This window comes from Ananas comosus, linkage group 13 (genome assembly GCF_001540865.1).
Source record: "Ananas comosus cultivar F153 linkage group 13, ASM154086v1, whole genome shotgun sequence".
In the NCBI taxonomy this organism is placed as follows: domain Eukaryota; kingdom Viridiplantae; phylum Streptophyta; class Magnoliopsida; order Poales; family Bromeliaceae; genus Ananas; species Ananas comosus.
The window spans coordinates 10900951-10917260 of record NC_033633.1 but is presented as its reverse complement, the minus strand read 5'-3'; the positions used below and the strand labels follow the sequence as shown (position 1 = coordinate 10917260).

At 37.5% G+C, this 16310-nt stretch overlaps 3 protein-coding genes across 4 annotated transcripts; 2 read left to right on the top strand and 1 right to left on the bottom strand.

Moving 5' to 3' along the window:
• On the top strand, nucleotides 575-2605 carry LOC109719382 (pentatricopeptide repeat-containing protein At1g09190-like). The gene is given in 3 exon segments (XM_020246014.1): nucleotides 575-1497; nucleotides 1500-2144; nucleotides 2351-2605. Coding segments are annotated over 2 exon segments (999 nt in total). The 5' UTR covers nucleotides 575-683; the 3' UTR covers nucleotides 1685-2144; nucleotides 2351-2605.
• On the bottom strand, nucleotides 3466-9090 carry LOC109719384 (zinc finger matrin-type protein 2). Of its 2 annotated transcripts, none has more exons than XM_020246020.1 (11): nucleotides 8937-9090; nucleotides 7978-8036; nucleotides 7535-7621; nucleotides 7431-7455; nucleotides 7162-7244; nucleotides 6429-6461; nucleotides 5305-5383; nucleotides 5166-5218; nucleotides 4449-4509; nucleotides 4192-4274; nucleotides 3466-3875 (listed from the first exon to the last, which is right to left on the bottom strand). In XM_020246020.1, exons 2-11 carry the CDS (start codon nucleotides 7996-7998, stop codon nucleotides 3777-3779), a joined length of 624 nt encoding a protein of 207 aa, XP_020101609.1. In that variant the 5' UTR covers nucleotides 7999-8036; nucleotides 8937-9090; the 3' UTR covers nucleotides 3466-3776. The 2 variants fall into 2 exon arrangements, with proteins under 2 accessions (XP_020101609.1, XP_020101610.1); XM_020246021.1 differs by having other exon boundaries at nucleotides 7978-8045; nucleotides 8937-9087.
• Nucleotides 10446-15408, top strand: LOC109719381 (protein disulfide isomerase-like 2-2). The gene is made up of 11 exons (XM_020246013.1): nucleotides 10446-10681; nucleotides 11845-11929; nucleotides 12175-12272; nucleotides 12394-12449; nucleotides 13108-13225; nucleotides 13323-13350; nucleotides 13732-13823; nucleotides 14172-14328; nucleotides 14429-14553; nucleotides 14833-14932; nucleotides 15039-15408. Exons 1-11 carry the CDS (start codon nucleotides 10521-10523, stop codon nucleotides 15105-15107), a joined length of 1089 nt encoding a protein of 362 aa, XP_020101602.1. The 5' UTR covers nucleotides 10446-10520; the 3' UTR covers nucleotides 15108-15408.

Below are 16310 nucleotides of genomic sequence, written 5' to 3'. Positions count from 1 at the left end.
CCCGTCTCCCGATGCCTCCGGCTCTGCTCTATTTGCATTTTTAAACACAGACGAGGGTTGCAATCCCTTTCCGTCTTCCGATGCCTCCAGCTCTGCTCTATTTGCATTTCTAAGTACAGATGAATATAATTTGGAAAAAAAAATAATTTTACCTTTCTCCACTTTTTTTTTTTTTTTTTTTTTTTTTTTTTTTTTTTTTAAAAAAAAACCAAACAAGTCCCAGTTGAGAACACACGCCCTTCCCCAAATTCCGCACTCCGCGCCACGCTGCGCCGCAAACTATGCGCCGCCGCCGCCGCCGCCCCGGCGGCGAGGGTTGGGAGCTGCTGCGCGCGGCGGAGCGCCGCGTCCTCGGCCTCCTCGGCGGCGCCGGCGACGGCGACCGCTCGGTCCACGGGTTCGCGCTCCGCCTCCTCCTCCGCCACCCCTCCCCCTCCCCGCTCCTCTTCTCCTCCACCCTCAAATCCCTCTCCCTCTCCCTCTCCCTCTCCCTCTTCTCCCTCCTCCGCCGCCGCTCCCTCCCCCTCTCCCCACTCTTCCTCACCCCCCTCCTCAAATCCTCCTCCCTCTCCCCCCACACCTCCCGCGCCCTCCACGCCCTCGCCCTCCGCCTCGGCCTCCTCTCCCACCCCTCCATCGCCGTCGCCCTCCTCGACGCCTACGCCGCCCCCGCCCTCGTCCCCATGGCCTCCGCCCACCACCTGTTCGACGAATTGCCCCTCGGCGACCACCCCGTCGCCTTCAACCTCTTGATCAACGGGCACTGCAAAAGAGGCGATTTTGCGGCCGGGCTCCGCGTCTTCCGCGGCATGCACCCCCGGCGCCGCAACGTCGTCACCTGGAACTCCATGCTCAACGGGCTGTCCCGCTGCGGCCGCGACGCCGACGCTCTGGAGCTGTTCGTGGAGTTCGTCGAGCGCTCCGGGCTCGAGCCCGACGACGCGACTCTGGCCACCGTCCTCCCCGTGTGCGCGCGCGCCGGGAATTTGGACCTCGGGCGCTGGATCCATCACCGCGCGAGGAGGACCGGGCTCCTCAGCTCCGCCGTCAACGTCGGCAACTCGATCGTCGATATGTACTGCAAGTGCGGCGATTTGGCGAGCGCTCGGAGGGCGTTCGACGAAATGCCGGAGCGGAGCGTGGTCACTTACAACGCCATGATCAATGGATCGGCGTTCAACGGGTGCGGGGAGCTCGGCCTTGGTCTGTTCGACGAAATGCGGAGGAGAGGCGCGAAGCCGAATTTGACGACATTTCTAGGGCTCATCGGATGCTGTACCCATGCCGGATTGGTGGATAAGGGCCGAGAGTTGTTCCGATCGATGAGTTTAGAGTACAAGATCGAGCCGAAGATCGAGCATTACGGGTGTATGGTGGATCTCTTGGGGAAATGTGGGTGTCTTAAGGAGGCTTATGAGCTAGTCCGAAGAATGCCGATGAGGCCAAATGCGGCGATTTGGGGGGCGCTGCTGAGTGCCTGCCGGAGCTACGGAGAGCTAGGGAGGTGGCCGTCAAGGAGCTCATAGAGCTCGAGCCGTGGAATTCGGGGAATTATACTTTGTTGGGGAATCTTTACGCGGCTATGGGTCGGTGGGCGGAGTCCGAGGAGGTGAGGCATTTGATGAAGGAGAGGAGCGTTCGCAAGGTGGCGGGGCAGAGCTCGGTAGAATCAAATGGGGGTTGAGATGAATATACAGAGATACTTGGCGTCTGTTCGGCCTGGCTTCTGAAAAAGCTTCTCTACACTGAGGACCAGAAGCTAAAGATTTTGAGGAACATAGAAATCTTGAAGATTTTCCTACGAAGATAAGCTGAAACGAGCTTCTAGACTCCAAAAGCAAAAGCTGGAAAAAGAGCTTACTAAGCTTCGAGTGTTCATGACCGAGAATAAGATGAGGGATAGATTGGATTTAATCTTAATAAATCCTACTCTTTACGTTTCCCGGGGGGATGAAGAATGAAGACATATACTCTTCAATGAGAAGCTATTCAAGTGAGATTGTTTCTCCTCAGGAGACTATTACCAAGGAAGAAGAAAATGCGGAGAACAACTCTTGTGGCTTCAAATGATGATTCTCAATGGTTATGATGATGGTATGCACCTTGGCTTTGCTATTGCTTCTGAAAGAAACAATCATAATCATGTAAAGATGCCTTTTAAGTTATTGTTATCTGAATTAATGTAAAACTGTTAACACAAAATCCTGGGGAAGTGAGGAAGAGAAAGAAAGGGAAAAGAGAAGGATTGTAATTGTAGATCGTAGGCGAGACCGCGGTTGAAGTTGTTTTCGAAAAACTTAGGTTTAATTAATCTCACTGCTTCTCTAATCCTGCTTTTCGCCTTTGGTAGGGATGAAGAATGAAGTAGCAGCAGCAGCATTGGCTTACAGAAACCTATTCAAGGTAGAGAGAGAGAGAGAGAGATGCAGGATATGTTTATACTCAATCAGATGCCAACAAAGTAAGTGTTTCTCCTCTGAAGAAAAAACTTCTTTGGCTTCAAATTTTGATACTTATTATGATGGTATGTATTGTTTAGATGCCTTAGGTTTTTGGTTGGTGTATGCAGTTGAAAAGTGGATTTATAAAACTTTATCATTTTATATAATATGAGATAGTTAGATTATCCTCATTACACAAAATACATATACATTTTTTTTTTTTTGAAAAAAAAGGCGATTGCAAGTAAAATGGCGAGTAATTTAGGTGTAGTTACATTTGTTGCAATTGAAGCAATTAAATTCAAATACATTAAATTAAACAGTAGATTTGAATCTATATATATAGTTATAAGTGCAATACAGAGATATAACTACAAACAACTAAACAGTCTCTTCTTTTAAAGTGGGCCACTTAAGGGAGATGGGACTGTACTATTTGAGGATAATTACCTATATACCCTTCAAAATTTTCAAAATATTTTATATACCTCTATTTTTTTTGTTTCAAATACATTCCTCTCTATTTTTTTTTTGTTTCAAATATATTCCTCGTATATTTATCCATTATTAAAAAATAATCTGCTGATGTTACCGATTAAGTTATCTCAGATTAAATTCGAATTAAATTTCTACCAAAGTTTTAAAAAAATCAAAATAGCTCCTTTGTTCCTAACTTAAGAATAATAAACAAGATTGGTGACTATAAAAGAATATATTTAAAAAGGCAAAAAATTTTGTTCTTAACTTAAAGAGCAAATAAAAAAAATCAACAAAAATCGATAACAGTATTTAAAAGGACAAAATAATAATTTTATAAAAATAATATATTTAAAAAAACTTAAAACGTTGAAGAGCATTTTTATATTAACCTTCTAAAAGGGATAAATAAGAAAGTTTGCTGAATCGGTTACGGAGTTTACAAGCACTTTAAGCCTAAATAAAGCTTTTCTCAATAGAGCATGTAGAATATCAAAAAACTTGGCCTAAAAATAAAAAAAAAAGGAGAACATTTGAGAGTCACAAATCGCATAATAGCTAACTGCAACATTTTACCACCATTGGATATACAAGATTAACATTACAAATTTGACAGAACAAGAAAATGCAAAAAAAAAAAAAAAAAAAAAAACCTACAAAAAGCCTGCCTTTAGTTTAGCAAGATCAAGAAATTCATGTCCTGTCCCCAGATCTAATAACACCGAATAAGCAGCTGCGGTCGCATATTTTAACCCCCGCTAAGATGACAACTACAAACTGCGCCGCACGCGAGATGATTCAGTATATGGGCTTCAGGGTGTTGATAACTGGGGCCTCCCTCCGCGGTGACGGAAAGAATCACTTCTTTGACGAGCGGAATCCTCCGAATCCCATCATGGCGGCGACGTCGGGATCAGCATCCTCCGCTTCTTCGTCTTGCGCGGCCTTCTCCTTTTGCTGCGCCACGAGCTCAGCTTATTAGTTTCCGCGAAGACTAACCCAATTTAATACGTAAAGCATGAAGAACTAAAAATCTCTCGATTCGCTAACTAATGCGTTGAATAGTGTAATGTGATATTCATCCTCCACTGTACACAACAAAGTATCTCAAATTGGTTTTGGTTTCATAGGCCCCTCCTTCTGTAACTCACCAGTCGCCGCAGTATAAGATCTCATCACTCAAGCATATGTTTTAAACAAATAATTCCAGTTGAGAAACTATCTAAGATCCGTCCGGACCGGATAAGTTGAACATCATTGGGAGCTTACTAACCTTCTTCTCTTTCTTCCGCTCTCGACGTTGGCGCTTCCGCTCTTCCTCCTCTTGCTGCTGTTTCAGTATTCTCTCATCTAAATCTGAAGCATTGAGTTGGAAATTTTTTTCTCGTGAATATTGCATGTTTAATTTTGATACAAACCTAGGGGCATCATGGTGCATTTTGCTACATTATAAAATGTATACTGCTACAGCTAAAAACGGTCTACTGGATTGTTACGAGATTATCTGCGAGAGTATTTTTGTTTCCTTACCTTGCTCGCTGAAGCTACCTGGATCCTTCCGCTTCTTGAGTGATTCAAATCTATGTTGAACCTGCAAAGAGAGAGAGAGATTACTTCATAATTAAAACCAATGCTCAGGAATATATGGAGGCTTAATCTATCAAACATATTATTAGTAAACCTAAAATGTGCGTAAAAAAGACAATTATCTCGGCCACGTTGCTCAAAACATTTCTCTAGAGCAGTAAACTACAAGTTCAATACCCAAAATATTTTCATGTCTCATTCGACGGAGTAAAGCAATGAATTACTGTCTAGCACGAAGCAGATGAGCCAAATTATTATTCAATCACCAATTTAACCCAAGTAAATGTATAATATAAGAGATATTTGTATCTATGCCTGTACAGAAGATATATACATATTTATGGCCGAAAAAAATCGGGATTTTCATATATATACCAGTCAAAAACTTAATTTCTTATGTAAATACCCTTTTACCTACAAAAGTATAACTGTAGGATAACTTTCGTACAATTAAACCAACTTCCACCAATGGGCTGATGCTCCCGAACTTTTTAAGTGTTTTTGCAGAAGCAACTGTACTTTCACGGTGTATTTAAAATTATAAATTTTGGATAGGTATGTATGTTACTTGATGATTTAATAATACAAAGAATTACACAAGGTACACAAAATAGATGTACAAAATTTCTGCGTTTTGACTTAAAAGAATTGCACAAACACCTGCTCAAGAGAAGCCCTCTCCACACGCATAGACATGCCCAAAGCTCGTTGATCTGTAAGGTGTCAAAGCATCGATTAACTTCTAAAGAATATTTTATGAGAAGGATCACTAAATATGACAATTCTCAGAAGAACGTACGCTTCTTTCCATTAATGTGGTCCAGATAATTAGCTGAATCTTTAACCACGCACTCACAAACTGCACAGTAGTATCCAGCCTGCAAAACATAAAAAATATTCATATAGTAGCGAAAATAAACAATATTTTCACTTAGGATGTGGAATGATTTAGAAGAAGGGTGAGTTCTTATTCAATTCAAAGAAAATACATAAAATTGTTGCTACAAAAACCCTAACAAATAAGAAGAAGTCCTCTGCCACAAACAAATAAGCCTTCAAAGCAGTATTAATTCTAAATTCTCAACATTATTGGCTCCAGATAAGAAAATTTGAACTTTAACGACACGCCATGACCGTAAAGATGTTTATCACTGTAATCAGGTTGCATATTAGAATATCGAAAAGTTATATCCATGGCATGAAATCATCTATTACACATAAAGTGTGTGCACCTTCTTTTATTTTCTTCCTTTTGGGTGGGTGGGGAGTATGGAGAGAAGCATCTTAATCTAATAGAGCCGAAGATAAAATTCCATATGCCAGTTTGACAAATGTCTGTTTTAAACTAACCAATTCATTTTACACAAAACTATCATTTATTTAACAAGTGCAATTACAAAGCTTCTGTTCATAGCTGTATGAACATAAAGTTAGTACAAGACAAGCCAAAGACATCATTATTAACATACTTCTGAGATGTTCCCCAACTCACCCTCCCACCAACATCTCCAGCCCAATTCCGAAAGAAAAGAAAGGATGGTTGTATAAATGTCTAATGTTTTTGTTACTTAATCCAGAATTTCACTGATGGTTGACTAATGTCTAATATCGTTGTTACATAAAGAATTTTGCTCCGCGTGATACTTTACTAATGGTAGATAGGGCTCAAATATTAAGCACTAAAATCTCATCATTGCGTGTAGTTGCCAACGTTGTCGGTTCCTAACTTCCTATTCGAGTTACCATTACAGCGGTAAAATTGAGTAAAACATAGACGAAATCAAAGTGGAGAAAGAACTCTTTTTCAATACATAACAGAAAAAAAGAAAAAGAAAAAAGAAGCTATATCGATTAGGTAACTCTTGAAAACAAATAATACAATACTAAAACTGTTTCTTGAAAATGAAAGTAGGTCAAACTAACCTGCTGGCTAAGCGGTGCAATGGGAGTAACCACCTGCAACACAAAATGAACAACTATGAGAACTTGGAATGTAAATTTAATGAGAAAAAACTAAATGGTTGACAGATCTATTACCCTTTGGCATTTCCAGCGAGGCATATACTCATTAGATTGCAATTTACTATGTGTACATTAGTAGATGGATTCCAGTTTAATTCAAGCCAACAGAAGTAAATTAATTGTAGAAAGAAGTAGTTATAGTGATAGAATATACAGCATGTAAGAATTAAGTGCATTCTTATTGTAACCAGCAAAACCAAAGAATCATGCTTCAGAAAAATCAATGAAAACCCTGAAACACTCAGAAGATGGTGTAAGCAATGACTCTTTGCACACAAATGCATCCCTTCTCTCTTTTCCACCCTAAGTGTAAAGACTACTAGAGGGTTGTAGCAGCGTTTAAAATAGAGGGGTGTGACCTCAGCCTTGGCTTTCCATTAAAATATTATATATTTATAACTTAGCTACACTGGTAATACCTGTAAATTGTAATGAAGGAGAACTGGCTTTGTGAAGATTGAAGAACATGTTGACGCTTTAAAACAATTTATGCCAAAATTATCATGCACAAAAGTTAAGAAGTTAGGCCTAAAGTTTCATCCTAGCTGATGAAGCAAACAAAATAACCACATTGAGTAAGCAAGACTCTTAATTCTTGTGGAAACAATGGAAAACTAAGAAGAATTCGACAAACCTGAGTTTTGCCCAGACGGCTCTCAAGATCGACTTCATAATCTCGGTGCTTCAACGGTTTCCTTTGGACGGGAGGAGCTTTCGCTATCATTCCCAACAAAAAGAAGAAAAAGGAAAAAGGGAAAACAGCAGGAAAGGATGTAGGTATGATTAGAAAGCAGAGATAGTAAAGCAGGCACCGAAATCATGATCTCATATCTGATTTTTGTCAATAAGAGATAAATATACAAGATACATTTTATTGACAAAATTAGTATTTTCCAAGCATACCTTTGGATTTGGATCTTTCTTCATCCTATAGGGAAAAAAAAAAGAACAGTTAAATGAAAAGAAAAACAAACAACAGATGTGTTAATCATTGATAGGTCTTGTACCTTCTCGTCCCGGTCTCGCTCTCTGGCTCGCTCCAAAAACTCATCTCTGTTCCATTTCCTTCTGAAGGTATTGTCCACACCAACTGCCTGTACACATGAAAAACAGCATGCTTTTACATCAATCCTACCAATTACCTACTGATATAAAACTAAAGACCTATTTGGCTCTGATGTAGGATGCAGGGCTGTTTGACAAAGTGTTGTCCGACTAGTGTTACGGAGAATCATTATATCAAAATCACTTCCACAGATTCTCTCTGGAACAAAAGTAGAAGCACCAAATTGGAGCATCCAAATTCGGTACTAAGAATCTCAATTTTTTATTTTTTTATTCCCGTTGCAGTAAAAGCATCAAACGTTTATGTTTGCCAAACGTTCTGGAGGTGATTGTTGCTGAAAGCAAAAGAAACAAGGGAAAAAAAGGCACTTGAGCAAATACTTACATTACTCCCAGAGTGGGCCATTACTGATTCCAATCAACCACCAACCCTTCCACTTGATTCTGTAGGAACTATGGAAAACGATAAGATCATGACCATGTTTCCCATTAAAAAATTTATAGGCACAAAAGAATTAGATTCATTAGCACTTATTTCCATTTATTTTCAACAAAAAAATTCTCGCTAAAAAGCAATTAAGCATAGTAAGCCACTATTTTTCTACCAGAATCTAGGCATTATAAACCCAAAAATTTGTTCTTTTTCAGCAAACACTAACATGGAAAATTACTAGAGGTAAATCGCTTTGCCCAATTAGCTCGTTCCCACAAGGCATTTTAATCTAGTCACCCATACCATCACAAACAAAATCATCAAAAAGTACAAGTTTGATAGCTTATATCCCATGAATTGGAAAAAAAACAAAAAAAAAAACACTAGAAGCTGGGAAGCAACTGAGGATAGCAAGCAACTAATTTTCTACACATAATCTAAGCATTATAAACACAAAGATTAGTCCTTTTCAGCAAAGAATGGATGGGGAAATTATCTGAGGTAAATTGCTTGGCCCAATTAGCACACTCTACAATATATTACAATTTAGCACTTCTAAACTCACAGGAAAAACAAGATATAAATTTCTGTATTGTCCCCATAAAAGTACTATGCTCTCTACATCTATTTTCCATGAATCTGAAAAAAAAAAACAAGCTAAAGTACAATGAGCATAATAAGCCACTAGTTTCCAACCACAATCTAAGCATTGTAAACCCAAAGCTTTTGTGAAAATTATCAGAGACAAAATCGCTTTACTCGATCAGCTTATTTCTACGGCGAATCACAATACAATACTGGTTAAATCACAAACCAAAAAAAAAAACTAAAAATTACTTGCCTTTACAGCTAATTTTCCACGAAATCGAGCAAAATTAGAAGCTAAAAAGCAATCGAAGATCGCAAAAGACCTGATTTTCCCAATCAATCGTACATCCAGCGAAGAGATCTCTCTCACTTGGTCGGAGATTTGAGAGGAGGAGGAGAAAAGGGCGACGAATCGATCGAAGCGAGAGCGATAGCGCGCGAGAGAGAGAGAGACAGAGACGAAGAGGGGGTTAGGGTTTGTCGCGGTCCTCGTGATTGTTTATCGGATCGGACTCGAATCGGACTCGGATCCGTTTAGCAATTAAGCCCGTTTGGGATGTGACCGCTCACAATTATTACGTGCATGTACAAATCATATTATCTGTGCAATTTAAAAAAATAGGATAATTATCTATATCTATATACTCTTCAAAATTTCAAAAATATCTAATTTATTTCTATTTTGTTTATATACTCCTCGTATATTTTCTGTTATTTAAAAATAGTCCCCCTAGGCCGTAGTTTCGCATTTTTTTATTTTAGTACCCTATGATTTAAAGTGTATCAAGTTAGTTCCTGTGGTTCCGTACTTTCTCACTTTAGTACCCTGTGTTTAAAGTGTATCAAGTTAGTACTCTGTGGTTTTATTTTTGTATCAAGTTAGTACCTTGTTGTTTTATTTTTATATCAAGTTAATACCCTATATTTTTGTATCAAGTTAGTACTCTGTGATTTTATTTTTCTCTTAATGAAATATTAAACCACAGGGTACTAAAGTGAGAAAGTGCGAAACCACATAGGGTGCGTTTGGTTCGAGTTATCCTGACAGGATTACAGGCAATCCTGCCAGGATAACTGTATTTGGTTAATCCGCTATGTAATCTAGTCGTTAATACAAATCGAGCAGGATTACATCAAAAATATTAACGGGAGGGGGGTCGTGTATCTTGCATTACTAAAACCCGTTAATACTACATATAATATAAAATGACAATTTTACCCTCCAAAAATCCCAAATTTAATTAACAGTATTATTTTCATCTCTCTCTCGCCTTCGTCCCGGCCCTCTCTCTCGCACGCCGCTTTCTCTCGCTCTCTCTCGACGTCTCTCTCTCACTCTCGCGCACGAACACCTATCATCTTCTATTGCGTCGTTCTCCCAAGTAATTATCACGATCTCCTTCCCTCCATTCGTCATTTCCGCAAAAAATAATATTCAAATGACTACAACATGGGCAATTTTGAAAAAAATTATACTTTTATGTCATGATTACTAAATTTTATAAACTGAACCAAACATATTAATGCTATAAACACTGTAATCTAGTATTACATTACTGTATTAAACCAAACACTCTAATGCAGTATTAGTAGTAATCTCACGCCGAAATCCAACATACCTGGATATGTCGAGATACTTTGTAATATTACATAACTCGAATCAAACGGGCCCATATGGGTATTTGAAGTTTCCCTATATGCAAAATACCAACTACATAAAGGTTTTTCTAAATTTTGTATTTTCTTAGGGGCATAAGTGCAAAATGTCCACTATTATTTGGTAGTCGTTGGAGCTGCATATAACTCGTGCGTCGCTTCGCCTGCGCAGGGAGAGAAGAGTCGGCGACTACGAAAATTAAAAAAGAAAAATAATAAAAAAAAAGGAGAAAAGAATCGCGGAGGCGACGATGGGGCGATCTCGGATCTCGTTCGCATTCGTAACCCTAACCCTAGCGGTGCTCTTCGCGGTCTCTCTCGCCGACGACGACGTCGTCGTCCTCACCGAGGCCAACTTCGAGACGGAGGTCGGCCAAGATCGCGGCGCCCTCGTCGAGTTCTACGCCCCATGGTAGCGAGATCTGCCCCTACGATCCCTTTGACCTGTGTGTTTCGAGCTTTTTTGAGGCGCTTTGTGGGTTCTGATGTGGATTTGCTGCGTGTTGTGTGAATTTTGGGATCATTTTTTTTTTTTTTTTGCATCGGATTGCGATTGATCCATTTTGAGGAGTTTTTCCGGTAAATTATGTTGGTAGATTCCGGTATTTCGAGTAGATAAGTTGTTTGAGCTTTAGATTTTTTCAAATTACGATCTAGTAATAGGGCTTGTTGGATCTCGCTTCGACTTTGTACTATAATGAGACAACGAATTAGTTAGTTTTTTTTTTTTTTTTTTTTTTCTTTTTTTGATATGGCTGGATTCATTTATGAAGTTTTTGTGGACAGAAAATTTTAGCTCTCTCTTGATATTAAGCAACTTCGAAGATTTTGCTTTGTGCAGTAGCTCGAAGATAGGATTTTGATACAATTTCAAAGGTTTTGATGTAGCCTTGCTGCATATTGTGTGAATTTGGGAACATTTTGATATATTTTAGATCACGATAGATCCATTTTGAAAAGGGATGATGCTTTAGTCGAGATCTTTGTTGGTAGAAGTTGTTTGAACTCTCAATCTTTTTGGTTACGATCTCGTTTTAGGATTGGATGGATCTAGGTTGGACCTTGTAATATGAAGAATTTAAGATTAGAAAGTTCAAATCTTTGATTTGATTGGAGTTGTTTACATGCTAGTTTTGGAAAGCCACTCGTTGCTGGTATTAAAAGTTTTTTTTTTTTAGTTTATCTATGGATACTTTGCCCTATTCTAGAGCTCAAAATTTGGATATTGATACCTTTTCTGTAAATTTTAGTTTAGAGTATATATTTATGAGGAAAAAGAGTTTTTTATTGCTGAATTTGGATGTGTTTCAGTGGCCTTGTAATATATATCTGCGATTGATGATATTGTTTCATTTTGTTAGCTCAAAGTGTGTTCATCTTACTATGGGCATTTTCATACTCCCCCTTTTTGTCCTTCTATGAGGTGCTTAGTGTTTCTCGTGTTGAGGTGTTGCTTAATCTTGCAAAAAAAAAAAAAAGAAGAAATTTTTTCCCCCCTACCTGGGAGTGCTTAATCTCGCTACGGTCTCATTATACAAGTCTCTTAGATTATTTGCTGATGCTTCTCCTCGGCAGGTGTGGACACTGCAAGAAGCTTGCCCCAGAGTATGAAAAGGTCGGCGCAAGTTTCAAGAAAACTAAATCTGTCTTGATTGGAAAGGTTAGTTGATTTTCTTTCTTAGCTTACTTACATTTCTCCCACTTGAAAATGAAAAAATCTTATTATTTACTCATTTTTGGTGAACTACTGATGATGCTCACCTTGTCTTTATAGTAAATTTACATTCTGTTCCTGTTTTTGCTTCCAATTTTGAAAGCTTTATCTTGTGTTAATTAGGTTATATTAAGGTGAATACAATTTCTCTAACTTAATAATTTTGCTTATTTTACCTTTCATATCTTTAGGTGGACTGTGATGAGCACAAGAGTTTGTGCAGCAAATATGGGGTTTCTGGATACCCAACAATCCAGTGGTTTCCGAAAGGTTCCTTGGAACCGAAAAAGTGAGTGCCAAACTATAGTTAATCCCTAATTGATCCATTTCTATCTGATAATTTTGCTATTTCCCATTTTCTAGGATTGGAATATGCTTGTAATGCTAACTAGTTAATATTTTTAAAATAGGTATGAAGGTGCACGAACTGCAGAAGCCCTTGCAGAGTTTGTAAACACTGAAGGAGGTAATGCTCTCAGTTGCTAGGGACTGTGATACCTATCAAATGTACTTAGTTGGAGCAGTTAAAATTATTTGATTCTTTAAGTTACTGCACTAGTTTAACAGTGTGAGAGATGATTTCAACTGTAATATGTGTTATTGATGAACCTTATGGTATTGATGGGGAAAAGTGATAGTGTTAAAAAAAAAAAAAATTCAGAATAACCATCTTAGTTACGAATTAGTACTGTATATGTATGAGTTATGATGCCTTCAATCATTGAACTATCTCATTTTATGAAGTTAACATCTATTTCAACTCTGACTGCATTATTTTCTCGACAGTCCTGCTTAGTTGGTTAACCTTCAAACTTGTGGCAAATTTGTATTGCTTTGAAGAACAAAATTGGAAGAGAATATAGATGAAAAATGAAGTAGTTTAACCTTGTTATATCTTTAAATAATAGCTGTATTTCCTTCACTTTATGACTTTATCATAACCATTCGCAATAAATATTCTTATTAATTTTTCTCTCTTTCTTTTTGGTGCTTTTTTTTTTTTTTTGCAAGATGGAAGTTGAGAAATAACTTCTGAACTCTCGAGCTGACATGTGCTGTTAACTTCCTAATGATTGCGAAATTTGTAACTATATCTAACAGATCTATGGGTTATTTCCTTACAGGGACAAATGTAAAGTTGGCAGCTGTACCTTCCAGTGTAGTTGTTTTGACACCAGAAAGCTTTGATCAAGTTGTTCTTGATGAGAGCAAAGATGTCCTTGTTGAATTTTATGCACCATGGTTAGTTTGTAAAAGCAAGGTTCTTTATATTTTATCTTGGCATGTTTTGTTTGGACAAATAGATAGGTTGACAATTTCCTGGTTATTTATTTAACAGGTGCGGACATTGCAAGCATCTTGCCCCGGTGAGTAGAGAAATATATCTGGATAATTTGTAGAAAGAGCTCTATGCTTGGGCCAAAATAATAATGATTAAAAACGTGTGGAGACCTTACCTGAACCATAGAGCTTTTTGAAATGCGTCCCTGAACTTTACAAATTTAAAAAGTTTCCTACTTGAACTCATTGGTATTTGAAACTTATTTCTGACAGAATATGGAGTTCTGACAGAACTTGATGGTATTTTCTTAAAAAAAAGAGTGATGGAAAAGGGTTGGTAGTAAAATAAAAATTTTAAAATTCAAATGCCCCTCTCAAAATGTCATGTTGTTCAGGTAAGGAAATTTTGCTATGAACTGAATCTTCGCCTCTTTTAGTAGATTGTGACTGTCTTTTGTATCTTGTAGATATATGAGAAGGTGGCCAATGCTTACAAATTGGAAGAGGATGTTGTGGTTGCTAATGTTGATGCAGACAAATACAAGGATTTGGCCGAAAAGTAAGTGAATGTTTTGTAGAGAGCTGTGTGAGTAGAGCTCTTCAAAGAAGCACTAAAAGCCTTTCCATTTGAAGTGCTTCTAGTTGCTTCCTTTTGCAGCAAAAGTTGAAGCATTAAATTGGACCTTCTGCTTTTTGCACTTAGAAGCTTTTGTCAGTTCTTGGCCGCAGAACCAAATAGTTGCAATAATAAAGTGTTCTAGTTGGTTCTAATGTTTTTTCATTTCATTGGACAAGAGATTGCTTGAATTTATCTTGCAAGTTGTAATTTTTTTTTTTTTTTTTTGCTTTGAATTAATTCTGTCGATTTTGAATGCTTATATTTATAGTGTAATTTATGTAATTTCAGGTATGGAGTTAGTGGCTATCCTACCCTGAAGTTTTTCCCCAAGGGCAACAAAGCTGGTGAAGATTATGATGGTGGTCGGGATTTAGACGACTTCGTTAAATTCCTTAATGAAAAGTGTGGCACTAGCCGTGACACGAAGGGCCAACTGACTTCTGAAGTTAGTAGCCGACACAATATGGGATTTTTGCTTATCTACATGCCCCTTTTTTTTTTTTCTCTTGATTTGTTTCGTTTGATCATCTTTGTAACTAATGCAGGCCGGAATTGTTGCAAGCTTAGATGCTCTGGTGAAGGAATTCGTCAGTGCCAGTAATGATGAGCGCAAGCAAGTCCTCTCTCGCATCGAAGAGGAGGTTGATAAACTGACAGGGTCTGCCGCAAGGTATTGTTTCTGCTTTCGTCACAGAACTAACAATTGGTTGAATTCAAAAGAAACTAATAGATTTTAAATTTAATGATTTCTTGATTCTGCAACTACTGTTACCCTTCTTTCGAAATTCTAATGATCACAATTGGTTTCATTATTTCTTGTAGTTGCGTATTTGATTAAATGAAAAATAAAGTTAATGTAGCATTGTATAGTTAGACTAACAATTAGATATATATATATATATATATATATATATATATATATATATATATATTTCACTTTGAATTTCAGGTATGGTAAGGTTTATCTCAAAGCTGCGAAGAGTTGCCTCGACAAAGGCACCGACTACGCGAAGAATGAAATCCAGAGGCTTCAACGCATGCTAGAAAAGGTTGGCAGAAACTATTCCTTTTCATTTTTTCGCTTTTTTGGTCAAAGAGATTAGCCTTTTCTTAGGCCGAGCAACTTTTAAATTCATCTTCGAAATCATGCTGCAGTCGATCAGCTCCTCCAAGGCCGACGAGTTCATCATCAAGAAGAACATCCTGTCGACATTCGCAGCGTAATCTCAATCTCTAGCCGCTAACTTTGATTACTAGATGAGAAACATTCTGAGAATTAGTGACACCTCAACCAAGTGGAACTGTTACAGGGTTTAATTAGGGTTCTTACCTCCACACTCTTGCAACTTTCCAAAACCTTTTTCCTGGTATCGTTTTCGCTTTACATGATTAAGTTATCACGGACACTTTGACTTGGATTGCGAAGATTGATAGATGCATTTTGAGATTATTTGAGCATTTAGATTATGGGTTATGTGTTTTGGAGTAAAGTTAATAAATATTATCCGCTTCCGATTTGTCGGCATACTATAGCTTTTATGCTTTTGGCGAAGGTAATGTGAACTTTGCTGGTTAAGGTTGGAACTGGTTTGTGGAAATTACATAGAAAAAGTTATATATATTATTATTTTAGTATTATATTTAATTACAAGGGGTAATTGCTTATATACTCTTAAAAAAGTTTTCGACCTTTTGATTTACCCCTCTTGGAAGGCTAATATTGAAAATACTCTTTTTACGTTCCAGCCTATTTCAAATATATCCTAGAGTTATAAAATAACTGTTATTTTTATAAATTTACTACTTTATCCTTTTAAATATACTCTTCTACCATCATGGACTTTTCTTATTTGTCCTTAAGTTAGGGGTACAAAAGGTATTTTAATTTTTGATCTTTTCAAATATACATTTCTGCCATCACCAATATTTCTTATTTGCTCTTAAGTTAAGGATAAAAGGGGTATTTTGATTTTTTTTTTTTTAAATTCTAGTAGATATTTAACTCACATTTAATCTAAATTAACTTAACAAGTGATAACTGCAAGAGTATTTTGGAATAACGGTAGAATATATAAGGAGTATATTGGAAAGAAAAAAATAGGAATAAATAAAATATTTCTGAAGTTTTGAAGAGTATGTAGGCAATTATCCCTTGATTATAAAATATTAAAATTTAGGCTAAATTAAATAGATATAAGTTTTCAGTTCGAAATAAATAAAACATTTTCGCTATTTCTATTTAAACATAAATATATGTAGATTTCATATTCTTGTCATTGTTGAAAAGCTTGCAATGTTCTCTGGTTGGACCATAAATGACAAGTTTAGAGAGAAAAAAAAAAAGAAGAAAAGAAATAAAATAAATTGTTGCTTGATATCCTTCTTATCTAGCAACCATTTTAATAAAAACTGAAGGGTATCATAAAA

Bases quoted from the DNA above. Each gene is read 5' to 3' on its own strand.
- LOC109719384 (XM_020246020.1), bottom strand. From the start codon at position 7,998: ATGGCCCACTCTGGGAGTAAT. The intron at 7,456-7,534 runs GTACAAGACCTA...TTTTCCCTATAG, and splicing joins AGCGAGACCGGGACGAGAAG to GATGAAGAAAGATCCAAATC. The intron at 5,384-6,428 runs GTTAGTTTGACC...TATGTTTTGCAG, and splicing joins TTGCACCGCTTAGCCAGCAG to GCTGGATACTACTGTGCAGT.
- LOC109719381 (XM_020246013.1), top strand. From the start codon at position 10,521: ATGGGGCGATCTCGGATCTCGTTCGCATTCGTAACCCTAACCCTAGCG. The intron at 11,930-12,174 runs GTTAGTTGATTT...TCATATCTTTAG, and splicing joins AATCTGTCTTGATTGGAAAG to GTGGACTGTGATGAGCACAA. The intron at 12,273-12,393 runs GTGAGTGCCAAA...TTTTTAAAATAG, and splicing joins GGTTCCTTGGAACCGAAAAA to GTATGAAGGTGCACGAACTG.